We start from the raw sequence: 21,615 nt of genomic DNA, 5'->3' as shown, positions 1-21,615 counted from the left end.
GAACTGCGGCTCGCGAGCTCGGGCGCAACTGGTCCCCGGAGCTCTGACCTGGGGGCGGCGCCCGGAGACGGCGGGAGAAGGCGGGGGTGCAGGAAATGGACGCAAAGGCTGAAGCTAAACCGAAAATGGACGGAAATCTTTATGAGAAGCTGAGCGGGTGCGGACGATCGAGCTGGGGAACAGTGATGAGAAAGCTGGCGAGGCAAAGGAGGCGAGAAACCCCCAGATTTAAGAGCGAGGCCACGAAAGGGTAAACAACATATTATGAACAGAAAGATCAAGAAAGCAAAATGCTTCCAGAACTCAAAATCCAATACAGGGAAAACACCCAACCAGGTTCAGGGGAACTGGCCCCTGAAGCTGCCGAGAGAAGCCGCGGAGATACTGGTGAACAGAAAGGGAAGAAAGGGAGAAAGGAGGGAAGACAGATTATACCAGACAAGAAATAGTAAGTTACTTTTTAATTTCTTTTTCATTGACAAACTATTTCCAAAGTCAGTTTGGGCACGAATATTCCCACAAAATTCTTAGCCCCGTACACACCAAGATGATAGTATCTACACTAGATAAAAATGCATCCAAGAATACACACACATTATTTCGTCAGTTGCAAAGATCATATTTTGTCCCCCTAAAAAAATCTCCAAGTCTTGAAAATTATCCCACCTCTTATAGAATATTCTATTTTTGGCCGAAGTACACAAAACAAAGGACTTTTCAGTGTGTGTGTGTGTGTGTGTGTGTGTGTGTGTGTGTGTGGTGGGCTCTTCGAGACAACCCCATTTTTGAGAAGTTAATAGAAATACCGCCAAGCCATTTTAGTGACCCCCTTTTCCAAAGGCCTCTAGCCAACAATATGTCTTGGAATTCAGAGGCGAGCTGCCCAGACCACAGCACTGGAGTCGCCTGCCTTCACCATCTGTTAAGGAGACAGCGGTGAGCCTGGGGGCTGCAGCGAGCCCGAGCCAGCAGCTTACCTGGTCTGTGCAGGTGGGGCTGCTGGAAAGTGTGCTGGAGGGCCCCGTGGCAGAGCAGCATGGCACAGGCACTTATCCACAGGTACAGGGCCCAGGACATCGCCGAGACCACCGCCATGCTCTGGAGGGGACAGCAGACAGGGAGGGTCAGCCCCAGCTCCCAGGCCCCAGCCCACTCAGTCCCACTGAGGAGAGCAGGGGGTCTGGGCTCATGCCCCTCTGCTGCTAGAAAACAAGGCCAGCAGAGGTCATGCCGCGCAGCAGGACTGAGGAAAAGCACTCTCCGGAAGATCATGCATTCGTTTGTGAAATTCAGCAAAACCAAACTCCAAGAATTGCCAAAAGACAAAAATAAATTAAAGTTTGCCTATGGCTTAGGCAGTTTGAAACATAGTATCCTAACTAACCTTCCTGCTTGACACACTGATCTGTAAGTGACAGTTTTTCCAGGCACTGCACACTCCTGCTCATTCTAACTTCATTGCAAGTCTGACATAATGAAAGGAAAGAGTAGATTCTTTTTTTTTTTTTTTAATTCTACAGTCATGAATTTTTAATCACTATGCTATCTTCTAAACTAAGTAATCATTTCTCAGAGGCATGTTGTAATCTCCTGATAGAATCAGTCTCTCTGGCTGGACTTAAAATCAGAAGGAATTGTCTTCCGCCAGAATGAGTTTCACATGCAAGACCTGTGCATCTGCCATAGAGCAAGCCGTAATTTACAATATTGCTTCACCTCCTCGGATCCCGTTGTGGCATTTGAGGTACAGTATTGACGAATATGCATATACAGGTGGTGTATGCATTTATGGATGAGCACACACCTTTTCACAGGCACCGAAACTTTGACAGTCTTATCTGCACCCATACGGACCTTAGAGCTGCAAAGGCTCAGCTACGCTACATAATGTCCAATTTCTCAAACAACACCTTCTGCCGCACTTCATATTGCCAGATTAATCAACTTGAACATCATCCTCACTCAGCCAGTGATAGGGAAGCATTTTCTACACAGGAATACAGTGAAGTGTATACTATTCTCTTAGGTAGAGAGAGCTTCGGAACCAAGTTTGTTTCTTTTTCTTTTCTTTTTTAATTTCCCATTGTCAAATCATACACTTCAAGTATTCCAACTATGTATTTAAAACCTGCTAGTGACCTCCCATTGTGGCTTTTTTACTCATGGAAATTAGTATTCTTTCAAGAGACTGTAATTTTAGAAAGCAAAAATATGCATTATATGTGTGTGTATACAGACATAGTACACGATAATTTATGGGTTTTAAGAGAGAGATGTCTTTAAGAAGGGTTTTAGGACTATTATAGACAAATGGTGACAACCATAATTAGGTGCAAAGTAGGAAAACATTATTTTCAATAGCATGGTGCTTTTCCGGCCCCAGTCTGGGATTCAGATGGGCCATCCACTTTCTAATTGTCTCACTGCCCACTGTTTACTTTTGTATACAACAGATTTAGCTCATTGTCTCCAGAACTATCAGTGTAACATAGATTCATTCTCTTCAGCAGTTAAATAGCAACACCCCTCCCGGGAATCCTGAATGAATGCATTTTGGGGTCTTTGCAAAATACCCTGAAAATTATAGAAAGACAAAGCAGAGGTGACCGTGGCACGCACTGACTGCTTGTGAATTTCAGCTAAAATGCAGCAGGAATTAATCTAAACTTGAAAAAAGCCTCCCACAATCAAAATTTCACAGTTCAGTGCCTCTTGCTCATTTCATCACCCACTTGATCTGGGCACTCAGAAAGATTACTGTGACTTGACCTTTACAGGATTTTCTTTCTTTTCCTTTCTTTTAAATTTAACTTTGTTTCATTCTCAGCATTACTTTCAAGGTCCCTACATATCGCTCCCATAGCTTACTCTCTATGTTAATAGGTGCTTTCCCCCAAATAATGCATGCAGCCTTACCTAGTTCCCTAGAGAAGATTGAATAGGTTACAAATCTGCTTTCTGAATCTTAAATCCTTAAAAGAGGCTTCTTACCTGAGAAATCCAGCCAGGAGCAGAGCTCTCTGTTAGTGTTCATTGGAAAGCTCTACCACTTTCTAAAACCCATCTGTGCCACAATTCGAGATATTTTTTAAAGAGAGCTTCCAATAGTCTTCTTTATCAGGATTTTTTAAAAAAATGTTTCTTCTCTTCTGATGCTATTTCCACAATAAAGGAGACATCGGGTTCATTCAGACTGTATTGTCAAAAGAGGAGCCAAGGTTTGAAGGCTGGAAACCTTGTCATTTTCACCTTTAAATCATCTCCTGGCGTCACCTCTGCCTGACGAGACCTTTGAAGTGATGGTGAGATAATGTGCAGTTTCCTGATGAGAATCAGTTTATAATTAATGATGGACCATCCCCTCTCCGGTGCATTCAGGGCAGAGTAGGCAGCAAAATGTAGGAGCTGGGCTGCTACACGGTGCTGTAAGTAGCAGGAGTCTGTTTCAATACATCCCTCCTCTGTAAAGTATCACATGTCTTAAAGTGACATTACCTCTATTATAGCTACAGTGGGATGTAATACCTGCCCACTAACTCTTCCACAACTCGAGCAGCACTGTAACACTGTAGTGCCTGGTACGTTAGGTTAGAGATTGTATCAATAACACTCATTTGCCAAAAGAATAAAGAAGGAAGGAGAAACAAAAGCAAAAAGCATTCTGCAAAATATTGATAACGTTAATGGGTATTAGACTTCTAAAGTAAATGGGAAAGTGAAATATGAGCCATTTCTAACCCCTTAATGTTCTTATAACCAATAAGTTAACAAAAAATGTTGGTAAGTTCATATACATTCAAGTCTCTCAAATGTTTTGACAGCTAAATCTGGGAATATGGCATATCTGGAATACAATATAATGTTTATCTGCATAAGCCCAATAAAAACCTTCTGAGTTTTTTTAACATGTTTAATAAATAGAAATATGTCATTTTCAGTATTAAAGTCTGGGTTTTGACAAATAAATATGCTGAAAGCGCTATTTTTAAATGTCCCTCCTTCTCAAATAAAATGCTGAGATGGGAAGAGGAAATACTCAAAAGTTCAATATTTTGTTCTAGTGCTAAGGTTTGAACACTTTCTTCTTTGGAAATCTAGTGTGTTTGGATTGTACCTAAATATCAACAATGTAAGGTCACTTATAGACTGCATTGCACCAACAATGATTCTCAGAAATACTCATTCAATTCTTTCACAAATCCCTTATAAAGCACCTAGTATGTGCAGATGCATGGGGACAAGGCAGAAAACACGATGGATGTGATCTCCATGGTCAAAGATTCTACTATCTAGTCTTTCTTGTTGTTTTGAAAATCAAGTTAATTCTTATCATTTTCCTCCTCAAAAACCGTTTGAAATGCTTCAGAATACTCTCTTGCCTTTTTGCAGGCATTATAAAGAAGGTTTGCTGCTGCAATGAATATCTGGAAGCCATTGTCTCTTCCTGTTTTACAAACAATGGGAGAGTGAGGGGCCCTTCAGACCCAACAGTCCTTCCCGCTGGTCTTTCTCATTGCACTGTGCACACATAATAGCTCTTTGTAACTTAACAACTGTTTGGTGAATCAGACCAATAAACAAATTTCAAGATAACAGTGACTACTAATCTTACAGTTAAAAATAAGTCAAACACCAGAGTTCTACTTGGTATTGTATGTTTCCTTTCTGTGGTTCATTATTGTTATATTGGTGAATATATATAGAAAGTTGACACAGACTGGGCAATATCAAGACTAAAATAATAATAACATCAGTGGCAGCAACTAATGTTTGTTAAGCCTTCACCATGTGCTGGTTCTACTCCATAGTATGTTTACATAGTATGTAAAAGGATTGAATTACACCTCCATAGTAAGGTGTAATTCAATCCTTTTCACTGACCCCAGAACATATTGCTATTATCTCCATTTCATGAATGGTGAACTTGAGAGAGGACAGAGAGATTAAGAAATTTGCTGAAGGTAATAGAGCGAGTAAGTGATAGAGAAGGTTGCAAACCCCAGTGATTAGCTTAGGAGCCCATCTATTAAATACTGGGATAAAACAATTTCTGGGGAAAACAAACTACACGAAGTTAATTATTACATTATACATTGAGTGGCCAGATTATTATGACCAGCCAGATTATTATGACCACCCCATCAATACAATGAAGTGGATTAGTTATGCAAATAATAATAATAATAATAATAAAACCTTGAGAGTATTTGCTTAGGAAGTTTTCAGTATTCAGTATTTTTGGAAGTGTCAATGAAGTACTGATGGGGTGGCCTTAATAATCTGGCCGGTCATAATAATCTGGCCATTCAGTGTACATTAACATTAAAACACTCTCAAAAAATTACTCACTTTTTTAAGAGGCAAATATTGAGTCCATTCCAGGCATTTGGAAAATAGCAGTGTGGAGACTGGTCTTTGCCCTATGATTGCTCTTGTTTTTTTTCTTGCTATGCTAATGAATTAAAATGAAAAGGAAGTTCACATTTGCTAATAAAGGCTACCATTTTGAAAATCTGTAACCATTCTTTTCTTCATTTCTATGGATTTAATTAAGGCTCAATATAGTTCCTTATCTAGAATTCAACTCATTTTAACAAACTTGAAACATGTTCTATGGATTCTGTTCAAGCCACTCAAATAGGAATTGTTGATAATTAAAATTAAAAAAATAAAATAAAAAGATTGGAAGAAAGACTTGTCCTTTAAGGTTTAAGTGAATTTTATATCTATGTATGTAATAAAACAAGAATATCAACACTTCCATTTTTTTCTATCAAATACATTGTAGTTTATTATATTGCAGCCAATTATCATTTATCCTAATGATATAAGCATCCACACATTGATATTTAAGACAATTTAGTCCATTCTCCCAACTAAAAGTGAACTACTTTCACACATCTCAAAGAAGTGTGGGCCTTTCTACCTTTGCAACTGTAAGCTTGCACTTCCTGATCCTTCATGGTTGGGTGGAGTGTAAACGTTCAGCCAATGAGGTACCGCTTTAAAGTTGGAACATTTAAAGGTTGAAGCACCTCTCCCTCCCCAGATCTCTCTTTGCACTCTCAGCCTGGATCCATGACTGGCTACAAAGAGGAGAGGCCACCCATTTCCTATACCAACCCATAATGCATGTACATAATGAATAAGCAACAGTTTGTTCTTTAAGCAATTGAGACTTGGGGGCTATTTGTTATTACAGCATATCCAAATCTATCCTGACTGATGAAGATTTTAGCCAGTATTATTCATATAACATTTTTTCATTAAACAATTTTTTATGTCCTAGCCACTGTTCTAAGCACTGAGGAGATAGCAGTGTCTACATCTCACCAAGTTCCTACCTTCACTGAGCCCTCTGCAATAGAAATACTTTGGAGGTCTTTTATTAGAGCAGTGTTAGGTCCAAAGCATTGATTGTTGCAGCTGGAGTATCTAAGGGTTCTCATAAACCAGGAGCTATAAGCTGATCACTTACGTTGCCCATGAGCATGCTCTGTTCAGCCGTTTTGTTATGCAGCACGATATTTCAAAAGGCAAAAGACCAGAGCACCATAGCCCATCCAGTTTCATCAATTCAAGATACTCTAATGAGTTGGGTGTTCAAACCACGTTTCAGCTTAATCCCTAAAGATACACCTTTCAAATACAGCGTCTGCTTAAATGCACACTTGTGTATACATTACAGAAAGAAAATCCCAATCACCAGAACTCCTCCCAATGGAGGAATCCACATTCTGTCATAAGAAAGGCTCAGTGAAAGTAAGGGGGGTGGGGGAGCTGACACACTCAGACTTCTTAAAGAAACAAGAATATTCAGCAAATTGCCTGCATAGTAAAAGTATGCAGTATGTAATAGGGTAGAAATCTGGAGGAAAGAAAAAAATAGTGAGGAGCAGAGAGACAGAGCTAGAGAGAAACACATTAGAGGCACAGAAATAAAAGCTCTGAGGGCAGGAGTTTCCACTGGGGATATTTTGGTGGAAAGAGATATCCTGTGGAGTGTGACTCCTTCCTGTATCTCTCCAAATAATTATGAAAACCTAGGGGGGAAAATACCCTCACATATACTTTGTAGTAGTAAGTTGTGTGGAGGGGACCCATTGGAGGGCCTGAATTCTGTATCAAGGCTCAAAGTACCACCATAAACTCCCTCATTCCCATGATTACCACACTTCCCATTTCTTGGCATCTTTAGCTTAGTTGAGGAACAATCCACTTAATAATTTGGTTATTTTTAATTCACAAATGCGCAGAAAAAATGAGACGTACAAGATTTTATGTTTGTGCATATTTCTAAATTGAAAAGCAAGTAAGGGAATTTAAATAAATTACATCTGGACTGAGAAACATGCCAACTTTCAGTCAAACTAAAGTGCCTTATATGCACAGCATTTAAACCAGTTCTAAGTATTTCTCGAGAAAACACATTTTGGTTGGGTTTTCATAACCCTGATGTTTTCTCTTGTTCCATTTAATTGACTAATGTGAATGGAGGCGTGGATAAAAGGACCATTGTCATGGCACCTGACCTCTAATCTCTATGCTTGCTGTAGCATTGAAGCCCAACTTCTGTTTTCTGTAGTAACTGGGGCTACCCATCAGTTGGTTGACAGTGTGTCTGTTTTAAATCCCTGATGGCAATAGATCTTTTCCCTCTGGTAAGTATTAATATTACCCTTTCTTTTTTCCATAGCCCAACTGCATAAATCAATTATGTTATCACCTCTTTTATAGAACTCACTTGAAATATTCCCATCTCTCATGGAATCCTACCTAGCATGTGCCCCATACCAGATATATAGCAACATCCCTAGCTTGTCAGTCTTCCCTTTGGGATCTAACTATGGTACATACTAGTATACTTCCCTTATTTACGGTGTTATTCTGTACCATGCATTGTTTCAAAATATATTTAAGCTAAGAACTGGAAAAGGATGATGAATAGAAAGCGGATGAAGTACAAGAAAATATGAATTATAATAATCCTATCTAATAAAAGACAAAAGGGTAATTAACCATACCTCCACTACGCTTCCCATTGGCTAATCAGTGAGATATGCAAATAAACTGCCAACAAATATGGCTGCTGGCAGCCATGCAGCTGAAGCAAACACGAGGCTTGCTTGCTTCAGTGATGGAGGAAGCCAAGGTTCCCCGCCTGCCGCTGCCCGGCTCTGAGCTCCGAAAGCAACAAAGTTTCAATTATAGAAGCCAAACAAACCCCAGATACCTGCTTTCAGCAGCCGAGGCCTCAGAGCTGGGAGCGCCAGTGACGGCAACAAAGTTTCAATTATAGAAGGTAAATAAATCCCAGAATAAAAAAAGGAAAGAAAAAAAGGAGAGGCTGGGAGCTTCAGTAGCCAGCCAGCCTGAAAACGGCCCTCAGCCCCTCACCCAGACTGGCCAGACACCCCAGCCGGGACTCCCACCCTGAAGGGGGTGTGACCAGCTGCAAGCAGCCATCAGCCCCTCACCCAGGCTGGCCAGGCACCCAAGCGGGACCCCCACCCTGATCCGGGACACCCTTCAGGGCAAACCAGCCGGCCCCCACCTGTGCACCAGGCCTCTATCCTATATAGTAAAAGGGTAATATGCAAACTGACCCTAACAGCAGAAAGACTGGAAATGACTGGTCACTATGACACACACTGACCACCAGGGGCCAGACGCTCAATGCAGGAGCTGCCCTCTGGTGGTCAGTGTGCTCCCACATGGGGGAGCTCTGCTCAGCCACAAGCCAGGCTGATGGCTGCCAGTACAGCGGTGGTGGTTGGAGCCTCTCCTGCCTCCTCAGCAGCGCTAAAGATGTCTGACTGCAGCTTAGGTCTGCTCCCTGCTGGCAAGTGGACATGCCCCAAGGGCTGCCGGGCTGCCAGAGGGATGTCTGATTTCCAGCTTAGGCCCAATTCCCTGGGGGAGCAGGCCTAAGCCAGCAGGTGGTCATCCTCTGAGGGGTCTCAGACTGCGAGAGGGCACAAGGTGGGCTGAGGGACACCCCCCCCCCATTTTTGTGCACTGGGCCTCTAATAATATACAATATTGATGATTATTGATGATCATATAATAATAAGGAGGATTCTATTGTATTAATACTTACTTTGGGGGGGGCTTTTTTCTATGTACAAAGCACCAGTTGAGCCATTACATCAGTGTCTCATTTAATACTCACAAAAGTGCTAATGGGTCTGTATTACAGTGATTTCTGTTTTATGGATGAATTCCTAAATTTCAGAGAAGTTAGAGACTGAATTAATGTCGTAAGGTTGAAGAACTATAAATCATTCTCATCTTTGATTCCCAGAGCTCTAAGCTCTAAGCAACCAAATTCTAGGCAAACAAATTAGAAATAAGCAATAATTTTACATGATAAAGATAAAAGGCAACGTAAGCAAAGAAAGATGAGCCTACTGTGAAGTTTGAACATAAAATACACATCATCTACTGATATAGTGGAAGCACTATTTAACTCTAAGCTTCCTGGCAGTAGAAGTGAAGAAGGAAACAATTATTTCTTAAAAATATACAGAATCCACAAGGTAAAAAACAAAACCAAAAAAACAGCAAAACAAGCAAGACAAAACAAACAAAAAACTAAATTGCTGGCAGACTGGTGCAGCCACTGTGGAGAACAGTATGGAGCTACATCAAAAAACTAAAAATGGAACTCCCATTTGACCCAGTGATCCCACTACTAGGAATATATGCCAAGAAACCAGAAACGCCAATCAGAAAGGATATATGCACCCCTATGTTCATAGCAGCACAATTCACCATAGCTAAGATCTGGAAACAGCCTAAGTGCCCATCAGCAGAGGAGTGGATTAGAAAACTGTGGTACATCTACACAATGGAATATTATGCTGCGGTAAAAAAAAAAAAAAAAAAAAGGAACTCTTGCCTTTTGCAACAGCATGGATGGAACTGGAGAGCATTATGCTAAGTGAAATAAGCCAGTCAGAGAAAGATAAATACCACATGATCTCACTCATTTGTGGATTATAGAGAACAACATAGACTGATGAAAAGGGACAGATCCAAAGACTGAGAAACAGCGATCAGGCTATCAATCCCCAGAAGGAAAGTAGGGGAGGGTGGGGGTAAGGGGAAGAGATCAACCGAAGGACTTGTATACATGTATATAAGCCAAACCAATGGACATGGACAACAGGGGGATGGGAGCATGAGTGTGCGGGGGGGGGGGGGGGGGGGGTTGGGGGTTAAGGGGGAGGATGAGGACACATTTGTAATACCTTAACTAATAAAAAATAAATAAAATAAAAATAAAAAATAAAAAGTCAAAAGAAAAAAGAAAAATCATTAACAATAAGATAAAATGAACAAAAACTAAATAATTTTCTGTCAAGGCTGGTGATATTCAATGGTATAATTTGGATGTGAAATATAAAGCAGAATTTCCAGTAACTGTGAAAAAGGGCAAATGGAAGACAAGATTTTTCTTAGGCTGGAAGAAAAGATAACCTTCATGTAGAAGTCTCATTTTTCACCTCTGGCAGCCTATCTCTGCAATTACTTTATCAATTATAATTCCTCATTGCTTATCTTATCTGTCTCTCAGAAGAAAAAGAAAGAATAAGGTAATTTCTTTTGTTCTTCCGCTTCTCTCTTTATTCCCCCTTTTAAAACAGAGTTGAAACCATAAGAACTTCACCAACTTCTCTCTAATAAAAGTGATAAATACATTGTTATGTTAGACATTGAGTGGTCACTTTATTACAAGAGTATAAACATATAAGCACATAAAGGTCATGAAAATGTCTGCTTTGATGATAATAAAAGCAATGACATGATTTATAACATGGTTTATAAAACTCTCTGAACCATCACTGGACTCATAGTCACCATCCCCCAAACTCACTCTATGACATGGCCCTTCACCCACTCACTGATTCAAGCCAGAAATGAAGACTCTCTTTGCCATCTCCTCTCCATGAACTCCCACATACCATGTCATTTCCTATTAATTTGACTTACTATACATGCCTTAAATCTGTTCATTCTGTCCTCTCCATTCAAGCTTCAGCACCTAGGCTCCCATCATCTTTCACCTGAACTACAGCAATACTTCCCTAACTAGTCCACTTGCCCTCAGCTGTGTCTCCCACCCATCTCTGCAGCCACACAGAATATGTTTGAGATGTATATTGATCATACCACTTCTGTTATTTAAAAACCTCTCAATGGTTCCCTACTAAGCTTCAAATAAAGTCCAAATTCATGACCACAGTTACAGTATGTTGCACGAGCTGTGGCCCCTGTCTACTTTCTAGCCTCGTCTCTTATAAACACTGTCACTCTTGGTTCCTACTCTACTTTTTTCTAGAGTCCTTAAATGAGACAGGGAAACTTCCCCCAATAGCTTTCTCTAATGCTACAAACCAGATCATACGGTTTATACTCCTACGGCTCTCAGAATATCATCTGTGTAGCCTTAAATGCCATTGTAATTAACTGCTTCTGGAATTATCTGTTTGATATCTGCTTTATCTCCTTAGTAGAATCACCATGGGCAAGAAGAACCAGCACCTTGTTCGCTGCTGTATCTTTAAAATCAAATATACACTATATACTACCTGGTATATAGTAGACACTCAAATGTTTGAGTGAATAAATGAGGAATAATGAATGAATCGAAAGAAAATATCAGTTCACTATCAAGATGGCATGCATAATGAACTGTTTTTCTAGAAATCAGTAGCTTTTGTGCACTCTCAACCCCCAATAGCCTTTGCTGGTTCTTTTGCTAGCCAGTAGCATGCATTTGTGAAGTGTGACACTTATTCAGGTGACCACCTTGGTTCTGTGAGAGATTATTGCTATGACAGTAAGGAAAGGAAATTGGCCAATACATTAGTTTAAATCCATACCTAGATGCTACTAAACTTATGTTGGGTATTTTTGCTAGAAGAAAAAAAAGTAAAGTTTCCTGAATTTTTAGCCCTGGTTCTCAGTATTTGATATCCAAAGATGACCTGATGGCAGAGCTCACAGCTCAGTCTTGAAAAATAAAAATTCTACAAATATTAAAAATCAAATGAAAGCACTTAGAATTCCATTATATTGAACGTAGAAGAGCCCCATCCCCCAGTGAGTACCAGTCTCCTCCTCTGAGGGTCTTCTCTCTACTCCCTGCCGCCTCCCTCTCTGCTCTCCCACAGCACTGGGGAGTAGACCTTCCTGTGACACTGAAAATGCTCTCCACCTGGCCTGGCCAAGACAGCAGGCACCGTGTACATGTGGCTATGAAACGTTTAAAACGTGGCTAGTACAACTAAGGAATCATCAGATCCTAGACAGAACCTAGAGAGAGAACCTAGAGAGAGAACCAAGAGACAGGACTTGGCTGGAGATCCTCATCAGCTCCTCATCAGCTCCTCATCAGAACCTCATGAGATCCTAACCAGAACCTAGCCAGAGAACATGGCAAAAGATCCTGGACAGAACCTGGCTACAGAACTTCACTGGAGAACCTAGACAGAACATGGCGACCAAACCTGGATAGAACCTGGCAGGAGAACCTGGCTACAGAACCTGGAGACAGAACCTGGCTGAGGAACCCAACTATGATGATCACCTGAATACTGCCTTCGTGTCATTCCTTCTTCGCCGACTCCGTCCACACCTTTGGGGACCCCTGGACCCGCTGGGGTTGGACCCCTAATTTAAATTTAAATAGCCACACGTGGTTAGTGGATACTGCATTGGACAGCATAGTTCTAGGATATACCAGCTAGGTCAAGAAAAATAAAAACTTCAAATAATTTTTAGTAATCTAGAAGAAATATCTTAAGTGACCTGTTAGTAATGTTCCATAAGGTAGACTGTGCTTGGTTATAATTAACAGGAAAAAAAAAACAAACAGAAAAGCAATTCAAACTAGAGTAAGTGATGAAGAGGATGCATGGTTTCTTACAGGACGACAACAGGTGGGGCTCAGCTCCCAGAGGGTTGGATTCAGCAACTCCACTCAGCCATCAAGTCCAGCTCATTTCCAAGTCTCTCTTTGCCTTTCAAGGTGCCTATCTTGAGGCAGGCTCCCCACCATGGATAAAACATGACTGCTGACAGCTCTCTGGACTAAGTGCTTCTTTATCTACATAATGGCAAGAGAAAGGATTGCTTTGAGAAGCTCTCTCAGGTAAGCAAAGAAGACTCTTTCAGAGCTTCCCCCGGCAACCACTGCTCATGTCTTCTTAGCTTCACTTGGTTACAACTTGAGCCAGTTACCTTGGTCAAGGGAAAAGTTTACATTGCTTCTCTGAGAGCTGTACCACATGCTCATGTGTAACCAAGAGGGAAATTAGCTTCCCCTCGAAGAGATGCATGGAGTGAAAGAAATTAGGACAATAACAAGAAAGAGGGAACACATATTAAAGACATAGTCACAGTGTTTACTAAAGCTAGAAATGTTTTCATATGTACTTTTAGGACTAAAGTACTCTGATATTTGTATAACTTTTATACTTATAAAGTAATATATTCATATTTTTAAAGGGTAGACAACTCAAGATTTAAATAGGAAAAATTTTAAAGTTATCAAAACCACACAAAAGTTAACAGTATTCACATTTAAGTATACAAACCCCTAATACTTTTCCAAACATGCCTATTTGTTTCTGTTGCTTTTTCTAAAAATTATACTTTAATATGTAATATGATTTTTGATTTGCTTTTTTAAATTAAAATATCACATTTTCCAATGTCAGTAACTATTCCTCTAATGGGGACCATAATATATTTAACCAATTTATGGTACTTTGTTTCTCTAAATATCCTACAATTTACATTTGCTTATAAATTGTGGGTGATCTTACTTTTTTGGCAGTAAATTTTCTACAATGCAAGACAGAAAATTAACAACAAGAACGTTTTTTCTTTTTCTGTAGGTTTCTATGTGTTAACTACAACAGAAAAACATAAATCTCATTTGCTTGGTATAGGCTTCAATCCAATTAACTTTTCTTGACACCCTATGTTTATATCTGATTTGCTTTCCAGTAAATTTTTCCTCTGGCTTTTGTCTTATTATCAATATGGCTGATTATCTGGTCTCTTTTATCTTGTTTGAAGTTCAATTACAGGAAAGAGATAATTTCCAGAAATAGAGAATATATAGGAAAATAGAAATACATATATATTTGAATCCGTATGTTCGTGGGCTTCCCTCCTTTTATTTCTTTATTTCGTGACGTTGATGAGGCAGAAAGCACAAGAGCTAAGAGCATGGACTCTGGAGTCAGACCGCGTGGAGCCTTGTTTCAACATCACTTACTAATTGTGAACTTATGCAAGTAAGTCTCTATAAATTTTTAAATTAAATTTGATTTCTCTGACATAACCAAGATTTAGCTCTAAAGTTTAAGATGCTTTCTTACTTCTTTATGCTTATGTAGATTCAGCATTTTCTATTTGCCACATCCTTGCTTCCCCTTCCATTTTCACTTACCTTGCCTCTACCTGCTTTCTCCTAAATCAATCCACTTTCTCAATTTGGTTCAGTCGTTTCATTCTCCAAGGAGCTTTTCTTGGCTCCCAAGTCTAGGTTAGACAGCCCTTCTCTACTTTCCTGTAAGATTCAGCATCAAATGTACTTGCAGCAACATCTACTGCTCTGTGCCATATCCACTTCCCTGTCTCTGCACTAGACTACCTTCCATCTCCTATCTTCAGGTAAAGCACAGTGCTTTTCACTTCTTCAAACATGCCTTTCTTGACTACAAGCTTTTGCATATCTTGTTTCCTCTTTCTGGAATATTCTTCCAGCCTATTCTTTGCCCAAATGGCTCTTTCTTATCCCTCTGGTCTCAGAGATTCTTTCCCTGACCTTAGTCCCTGTTTGAAGACATGCAATCACTTTTAATGCACAGAAAATAATGTCTCATTAAAAAAACAAAACAACAACCATAGACCACAAGGCTTAGCATAACTATCTGCCCATTTTCCAACCTAAATATAATTTCACTCCTACATTTACCATGCTCCAGTTACTCTGGTCTGCTCTCGGTAATATACTCAGGTATTAATTCATTCAGTGAGTATTCATTCAAAAAACAAGGTAGAGAAAAAAGAACTCATGAACAAGATAATCATTGCCCTCTCACACATTTCAAAAACTTTCCAGATCAGGGCCCTTATACAAGCTATAAGCTCCTATTCTGTTCACTGTTGTTCTACCACCTGGCAGTGTATCTGGCACATAGTAGGTGCTCAATCAATATTTATAGAATAGATGAATAAAGGAGTGTGAGTGAATGCATAAACATAGCCTTTCTCCTTTATTCATGTTTTAGGCGTCTTAGGAAGTTGCAGCAATATTCTAAGCAAGTGGTTGGCAGTGGGCTGAGCAGGGAGGAGGCTAGGAAGACATTTCAGATGATGTGTCTGTATGTGTATGGGTGTTTGTGTGGGAATCTGAGTCTGAGGCAAAGCCTAAATGTGCATCTCCAACCACATCCCAGTGCCAAAGAGAAAGACTCTTGCATTGCTTCGTGTTTTCTCTCACCACCCTTTTGTCCCTTTCTCCTAACACACCATATTGACAGTAGGCCTTCCCCGCTCTTGGCTTCCACCTTCACATTTCGTTTTTTTGTGGGTTTTTTTTCTCTTTTCATACTGAAATGGAAAGGATGTGGTACCTCTGGGAGTCCCAGCACAGAGGGAAGAATCTGGCAGTTACTAGTTTGGAACAGAAGAGAAGAGAATTATAAAAATGAGCTCCAGGGAAGCCCTGGACACGCCTGCCCGCTGCCCTGGGACATGCCCATGCTGAGATCCCCTATGCCCGAGGTCCTCAAGCTGGCTGTGAATCACAGTCACCTGAGGAGTTTTAAAACTCTAAGGCTCCCATCCCAGGTTAATCCAATAAGCATCTTTGGATGTGGGGCGCAGGTGACAGTATTTTTCAAAGCTCCCGACATGGTTCCAATTTGCATCCACATTTGAGAACCACTGCACAAAAAGAAAAAATTACTATAGGCCTCTGGTCACTATGGCAACCTCAGAAGTACCTGTGATTTCTTGTTAATTAGTTGCCAACTAAGAGGTGTGTTCTCTATGTTTAACAGATTTAAGGTAGCCCAATGTAGGTGCCTTTATTGAATGCTTACTATGTACTTGATATGATAATGGTTATGATATAAAACCTCTATTTCATTAATTTAACTGCATAAGATTATGGGAACACTAATGTTCCAAGCAATGGTTAGTAGACTACATGGTACCTCCTTGCAGCCCCCTTCTTGAGTTTTAGTCATTTAGCCACATTTCCCCTTGCCGAGCTAACTGCTGGTTCCAGAGTTTTCTCAAATCAAGGTAGCCCTGTCCCCTGGCCATCATCAGAGATGAGCACAAAAGCCAATTGGTGCCAACAATATCTGAGGACAGGTCTGCAAAGAGCTCATGGAAAGATGCTTCCTCGTCCATCTCAAACAGCTTCGAGAAATGATTTCCCCTTTTTGTCCAAACCTGAACAGGAAACCAGGTCGTTGACGGGAGCCATTAAAGGCATTTGGAGATCCTGAAGGAGTGCCAACCTTACGTGAGGCCGGCACCGTTGAAAGCAGAGTGGACAGGTGGGGAGACGTCTTTCTCTGACTCAAACCCACCCTAAAGTCCAATCAACACTAGGCTTGCCCTGTGTTAGGTTCAGGCAGCTTGAGTTGGGCTTTCTGTTACTTGCAACCAAAAGCATCCTAATTAACAGAGCATTAAGAGACAACAATCAAATATAAAACAAAAACTATCCCAAAGATCGTTTATTCCAAATTCTCGTTTTAAAAAGAAGACTAAGACCATAGAGCTGAAGTGATTTGTGTAAGGTAACACCTTCTACCCGGCCTCCTGTTACCCAGAACTTGACTGATATCCGCTGTCCTAATTGCCAGCTCATTGTTCATTCTACTAAACTGTACTCATCTTCGTCGTGAACATTCACTTCGATTTTCTATTGTTGGTAAATTAGCTGTGAGAACCCTAATTTTTAAAATATCATTAAATTTCCTTGGAAGAAACTCTCTCTAGAAATAGATATTCTCAACCCTCTCTCAAAAGACATACTCAAAGCCTATAGATATCATTTGATTTTTAAATGAAAGAATATGTAAAACTGTTGAAAATATATATCACACAACCCACCCCCAACCAAAAGAAATATTTAAAAGTTTTATCCAGCTAGGCTGCTTCAGTAAATGATGTTGCTGAATATATATAAAATACTTGAATCTAAATTTAAAAATGTCCCCCCTCCCCTATATATAGGAACGCTATGTGCCGAGCCCACTCGCCATCTGCCACCACATTCTCCAAACTTCTCTTCCACCCCCTCCTCTTACACAATCTTATCACATAAAATATTAGATTTCGGGGATTTGTATAATTTCATTAAATTTTCTGAGCCAAGTAAAAATAGAGGAAGCACTGGTATATCAGAATGACTCATGTTAGAGTGCCCACCCAATATCCATGGTAGCCAGCAATGCCCTTTAGGCAGAATTTATATGGCCAGGAATAACAAAAGTTTTTTTTTCTTTTTATGGCATTTTATATTAGGAATTTGCAGGTGTTCCCCATATTGCAGAGAGGAATTTGGAGAGCTTCCAGCGAGTCCTGACTCATATGCCATCATATTGCTTTGTTTATTAACTTTTGCAAAGTTTTGTGAGTTTTCTCAGATTATTAGAAAAATACTTACCAGCCAATTGGGGATTGTCCATGTTGCTGCCTTCCCTCTACAGTTTTGGAAATGACTTTTAACCACCTCACAGCAGGGTGACTCTACTCACCCAAGTGCTTAGGACAGAAATTAAGAGTCTCCCTAGGTTGTTCTTTTTCCTGCATCCCACATGCAACCCATCAGAAGTCATAGTCAACGCTTCTGTTTCCAGATCCCAAGGGAGGTCTTTGACAAATGACCAGGGAGACTGGCTATAAAGCACAGGTCTACTACACAATGAGGAATCGTTAAGGATGGCCCCTGAAGTAGGTTCTTTGCTGTTTCTCTGCATATGTAGGTAAATGGAGGCTTGTAATGAGCATCCTGTTGTACTACCAAGTATCCTTCTTTCTCTTATCCTCACCCCTGGTGGTTCTGAAGTGCTCATTAATCACAGTGCTTCAACCATTCTCTGATCACAGGGGCTGACCAATCAGGAATTTCCATGTTCTGTCAACAGAGACTGGCCCAGGTGTGGGCATATTAAGCAAGAGGAACACTAGGGAGAAAGGGACTTACTTCCATTATAACATAGACTTGGGGCTCCTGGTGGCCATTTCTATCTGCCATGAGGAAAAATAATGTGCCTGTGGCAGCAGAGAACACAGGGACACCAGGAAAAGACACAGATAAACTAGGGCTGCAAAATGTAAAAAGAGAACAAAGGAGGGAAAGAAGAATAGAGTCTAAATCAGGACCCATAAGCTAATGGTCTGCCTTTTGTTTTCATAAATTAAGTTTTATTGGAACACAAATACACCCATTGTTTATATATTGTCTGCATGTGTTTTCATACTGTGGTGGCAGAGTTTAGTTGGTACAGACACTATACCTAAGTGAGTATGCCTGATGAGGACAGATGAGGTACCTTGTCCCCTTCAAAGATCGTACACTTTACTGGAGGGCCAGAAAGGCAAGTACATATTTACAGCAAAATAAGACAATGGGAAAAATAAAATATGCAATAGAAAGAACACATAACCCTAATAAAATAGCAATGATGCTAATGATAACAATGCTCCCGGTAGTGGAAGCTACCAATTACGGATCACATATTATGTTTCTATTTATGCATCTTGTCACTCATTCTACAAATAACCTTGCCAAATAAATACATCAGTCAACATAGGTTCAGTTTTGCTGCAGTAACACACAGCAATATCTCATGCTACATATTCATGGTCGATCAGTAAAAAACTCTGCTTATTGTATAGCCAGGATCCCAGGATGAGGGAGTCTTCCCAATACATGTGCCCACATTTGCCTCATTGAGAGAAGGGACCTTGGCAAATCACTCACTGCCTCTCAAAGCTTCTGTCCACAGTGAAGCATACCACTCCCCATTCATATGTCATTAACCAAAGGAATCACACAACCAGGCCCAAATTAAAAAGCACTTGCTTGTTCAGGTGCTCAGAAGGAGACAAACTGAGTATTTAGAGATACCAGAAATGTTTACCCAAATCAGTATTCATCTTCACCTTTCCACTGAGGAGATACAGTAAGAGAATGTAGGAGGCTACCTCAGGGCCATAAGCTAATAAGCAGCAGTGTTTGAATGGAACCCAAGTCAGTACAACTCTAAATTCCAAGCTCTTTATGCCGGACCATGTCAATTCCCTTCATCCTCAGCTTTGTGTTGGAAAAATGGTCCAGATTACTGAGGGAAGGAATAGCAAGTTAACCTGATAGGGGACCAGGAAAGGGGTATAAATATTTTGGCTTGATGAGCTTGAAATAGGAAACACATTAAAACTGTTTGTTAAGGATGTTTATATTATGTAAGCAGATGTAATAAAGATATGGATGGAAGTTTTGACTAGGGAATTGGGCATAGACGGGATAATTTGGGGAAAGGCAGGACAGTATAGAGGCAGGAATAAGGTAATGCAATTAAAAGGAAAAGGAGGCATTGGGAGAGAGAGAGAGAGAGAGAGAGAGAGAGAGAGAGAGAGAGAGAATGATAACATGAGAATGAATAGTTGGAAGGGAGATTTTAGATTGAGACCATTTCTGTTCTTGAATATCTTAAATATAATTCTTTCCTAAAAGGCTCAAGTTCAAATATTTATGAGACAGAGTTACTGTTCCTTTTAGAGGCTTGTCAAGTATAAAAGAGGAGGAAAACTCTGTTGGTGAGGGGAGTTTACAGTATGCTCAAAGTTTATTTTAAAAATAAATAGGACTTGATAGATGGAGCAATAAACAACAGGCCTCACCAGTAACCTGCCAGGAGCACTAACAGGAAGCATCTGTAGGCTGCCAAGAGCCAGAAATAAGAATGAACAGCTCTTACTGTCAGTGAGTCACAGGAACATCCACAAACAAAGACGAGAGCTGGGGTGCGGCGTCTCTCAGCCAAGAGGCTCTGTCAGGAACGCACTCACTCAGTTCGTGGGGAAGATACCCACACAGGTGAAGTCGCGTCTGACTCAGATGTTGCTGGCTCCCTTTGCTATGAATTCCAGGTATGGTTTTAGCCTTAACTGTGACATGGCATACAAAACTATGTAGAGAACTTTAGAGAAATTTAATATCACAGGAATATTAAACTTGGCAAGACCTCAATAATTAGGAAATTATTCTCTGTATGACCAGAGAAGTCCATGTGTTCCCCCCAAATATTTACTTTAATGTATATATATTTAAATGAACACAAACATGATTAATATTTATGTGTGCCTACTATGTGCTGGGCATGATTACAGGAGCTGAGGATATAGACAGGAAGAAGAAAAACAATCTTTACCTTCGTGGAATCCCCTATTTTAGTGTTAGAGAAAATGAGCAAACAAACAAACAAGGTGACTAAAGATAGGGATAGGTGATAGAATGATGATGTAATAGGAAATCTGGAGACAAGGAAGGATCGACCTTAGGCAGTGGTCAGGTACCACTTTGGAGTGGGTACCTTTGAGATAGATCTATAAGGTAATGATGATAAGGTATGATATATAGTTGGGCCTTTTAATTAATAAAGATTTTCTTTCTGGAGATAAAATATAGTAGAGCTGAGTTAGAAAGCTCACTGAGTGAGGACTCAATAGATCCGAGTGTCTTTTCTGCCACTTAATAGCTGTATGCCCCGAAGCTGGCCACATAAGCTTGGCGAGTCCGGATTTCTCCATGAAGTGTGTGGGCTGGGCCAGAGGATCGCTAGTCTCTTGGCACTAAAAGTTCATACTGATTTCTCTCCTGCTTCTACTGCGTGTGTGTGCATATGAGCATGTGCACAAACACACACGCAGGACATATAAAAGTCTTCTATTGTTGTCAGGAATCAACTCATTGCAAAATAAGAAATGCTTGTTCAATACAATTTCACTATTGATGAAAGCCACCTTGCCTACATTTAACCTCTTGCAAAAACTCCACCTTTGCTGAAATACCACGTTAGCCTTTCCATAAAGACCTCTGGGGACAAATGTGACATCTCATCTTTGAGGACACACCCACACCCTCTCTCAAAGGACCTGCTGCTCCCCATAGCCTCTGCTACTCCCAGTGCAGGCAGCTCTCCATCCAGACTCTCTCCCCAGTGCCGCCAAGGCAACTCCATCTGAATGGACCAGAAGGATCAGCCACAGGCTGGTCACTGACCTGGGGAGTAAGGAGAACAGGTGAGCCAGGCCAACCCATTTGCTTATAGAGAATTGGGTTTGGGGATTGGGAATCTTTGTTGGCTTGGTGCAGAGCATAATGACAACAGAGCACTTGAGTGAAGCCTGAGGGCTCTGTGACTGTGGTGGGACAGTGCAGGCTCCCAGCTGTGCAGATCCACACCCACTGTCCTGTTCTAGCTCCCGTGAGCTCTGGCCTGCCAGCATTCCAATCCTCATCACTGTGCAATGTTTCTGGGTCCTGTCAACAGCCTCCATTTCTAC

At 40.6% G+C, this 21,615-nt stretch overlaps 1 protein-coding gene across 1 annotated transcript in view; it reads right to left on the bottom strand.

Annotated features, from left to right (window-relative positions):
• Positions 1-3,413, bottom strand: part of TAFA1 (TAFA chemokine like family member 1) — a 518,247-nt gene extending 514,834 nt beyond the window's left edge. Inside the window, exons 1-2 of the mRNA XM_070390977.1 lie at positions 2,992-3,413; positions 978-1,098 (exon numbers count right to left, since the gene is read on the bottom strand). Coding sequence (XP_070247078.1) covers positions 978-1,095 — 118 coding nt within the window. The 5' untranslated portion in view covers positions 1,096-1,098; positions 2,992-3,413. The remainder of the gene's footprint in view (positions 1-977; positions 1,099-2,991) is intronic.
• Between the last annotated feature and the right edge of the window lie 18,202 nt (positions 3,414-21,615).

Source organism: Myotis yumanensis, unplaced genomic scaffold, assembly GCF_028538775.1.
Source record: "Myotis yumanensis isolate MYYU_CA2020_CCGP unplaced genomic scaffold, mMyoYum1.0.hap1 SCAF_14, whole genome shotgun sequence".
In the NCBI taxonomy this organism is placed as follows: domain Eukaryota; kingdom Metazoa; phylum Chordata; class Mammalia; order Chiroptera; family Vespertilionidae; genus Myotis; species Myotis yumanensis.
The sequence above is the reverse complement of the archived record's forward strand: the minus strand, read 5'-3'. Positions and strand labels throughout refer to the sequence as shown.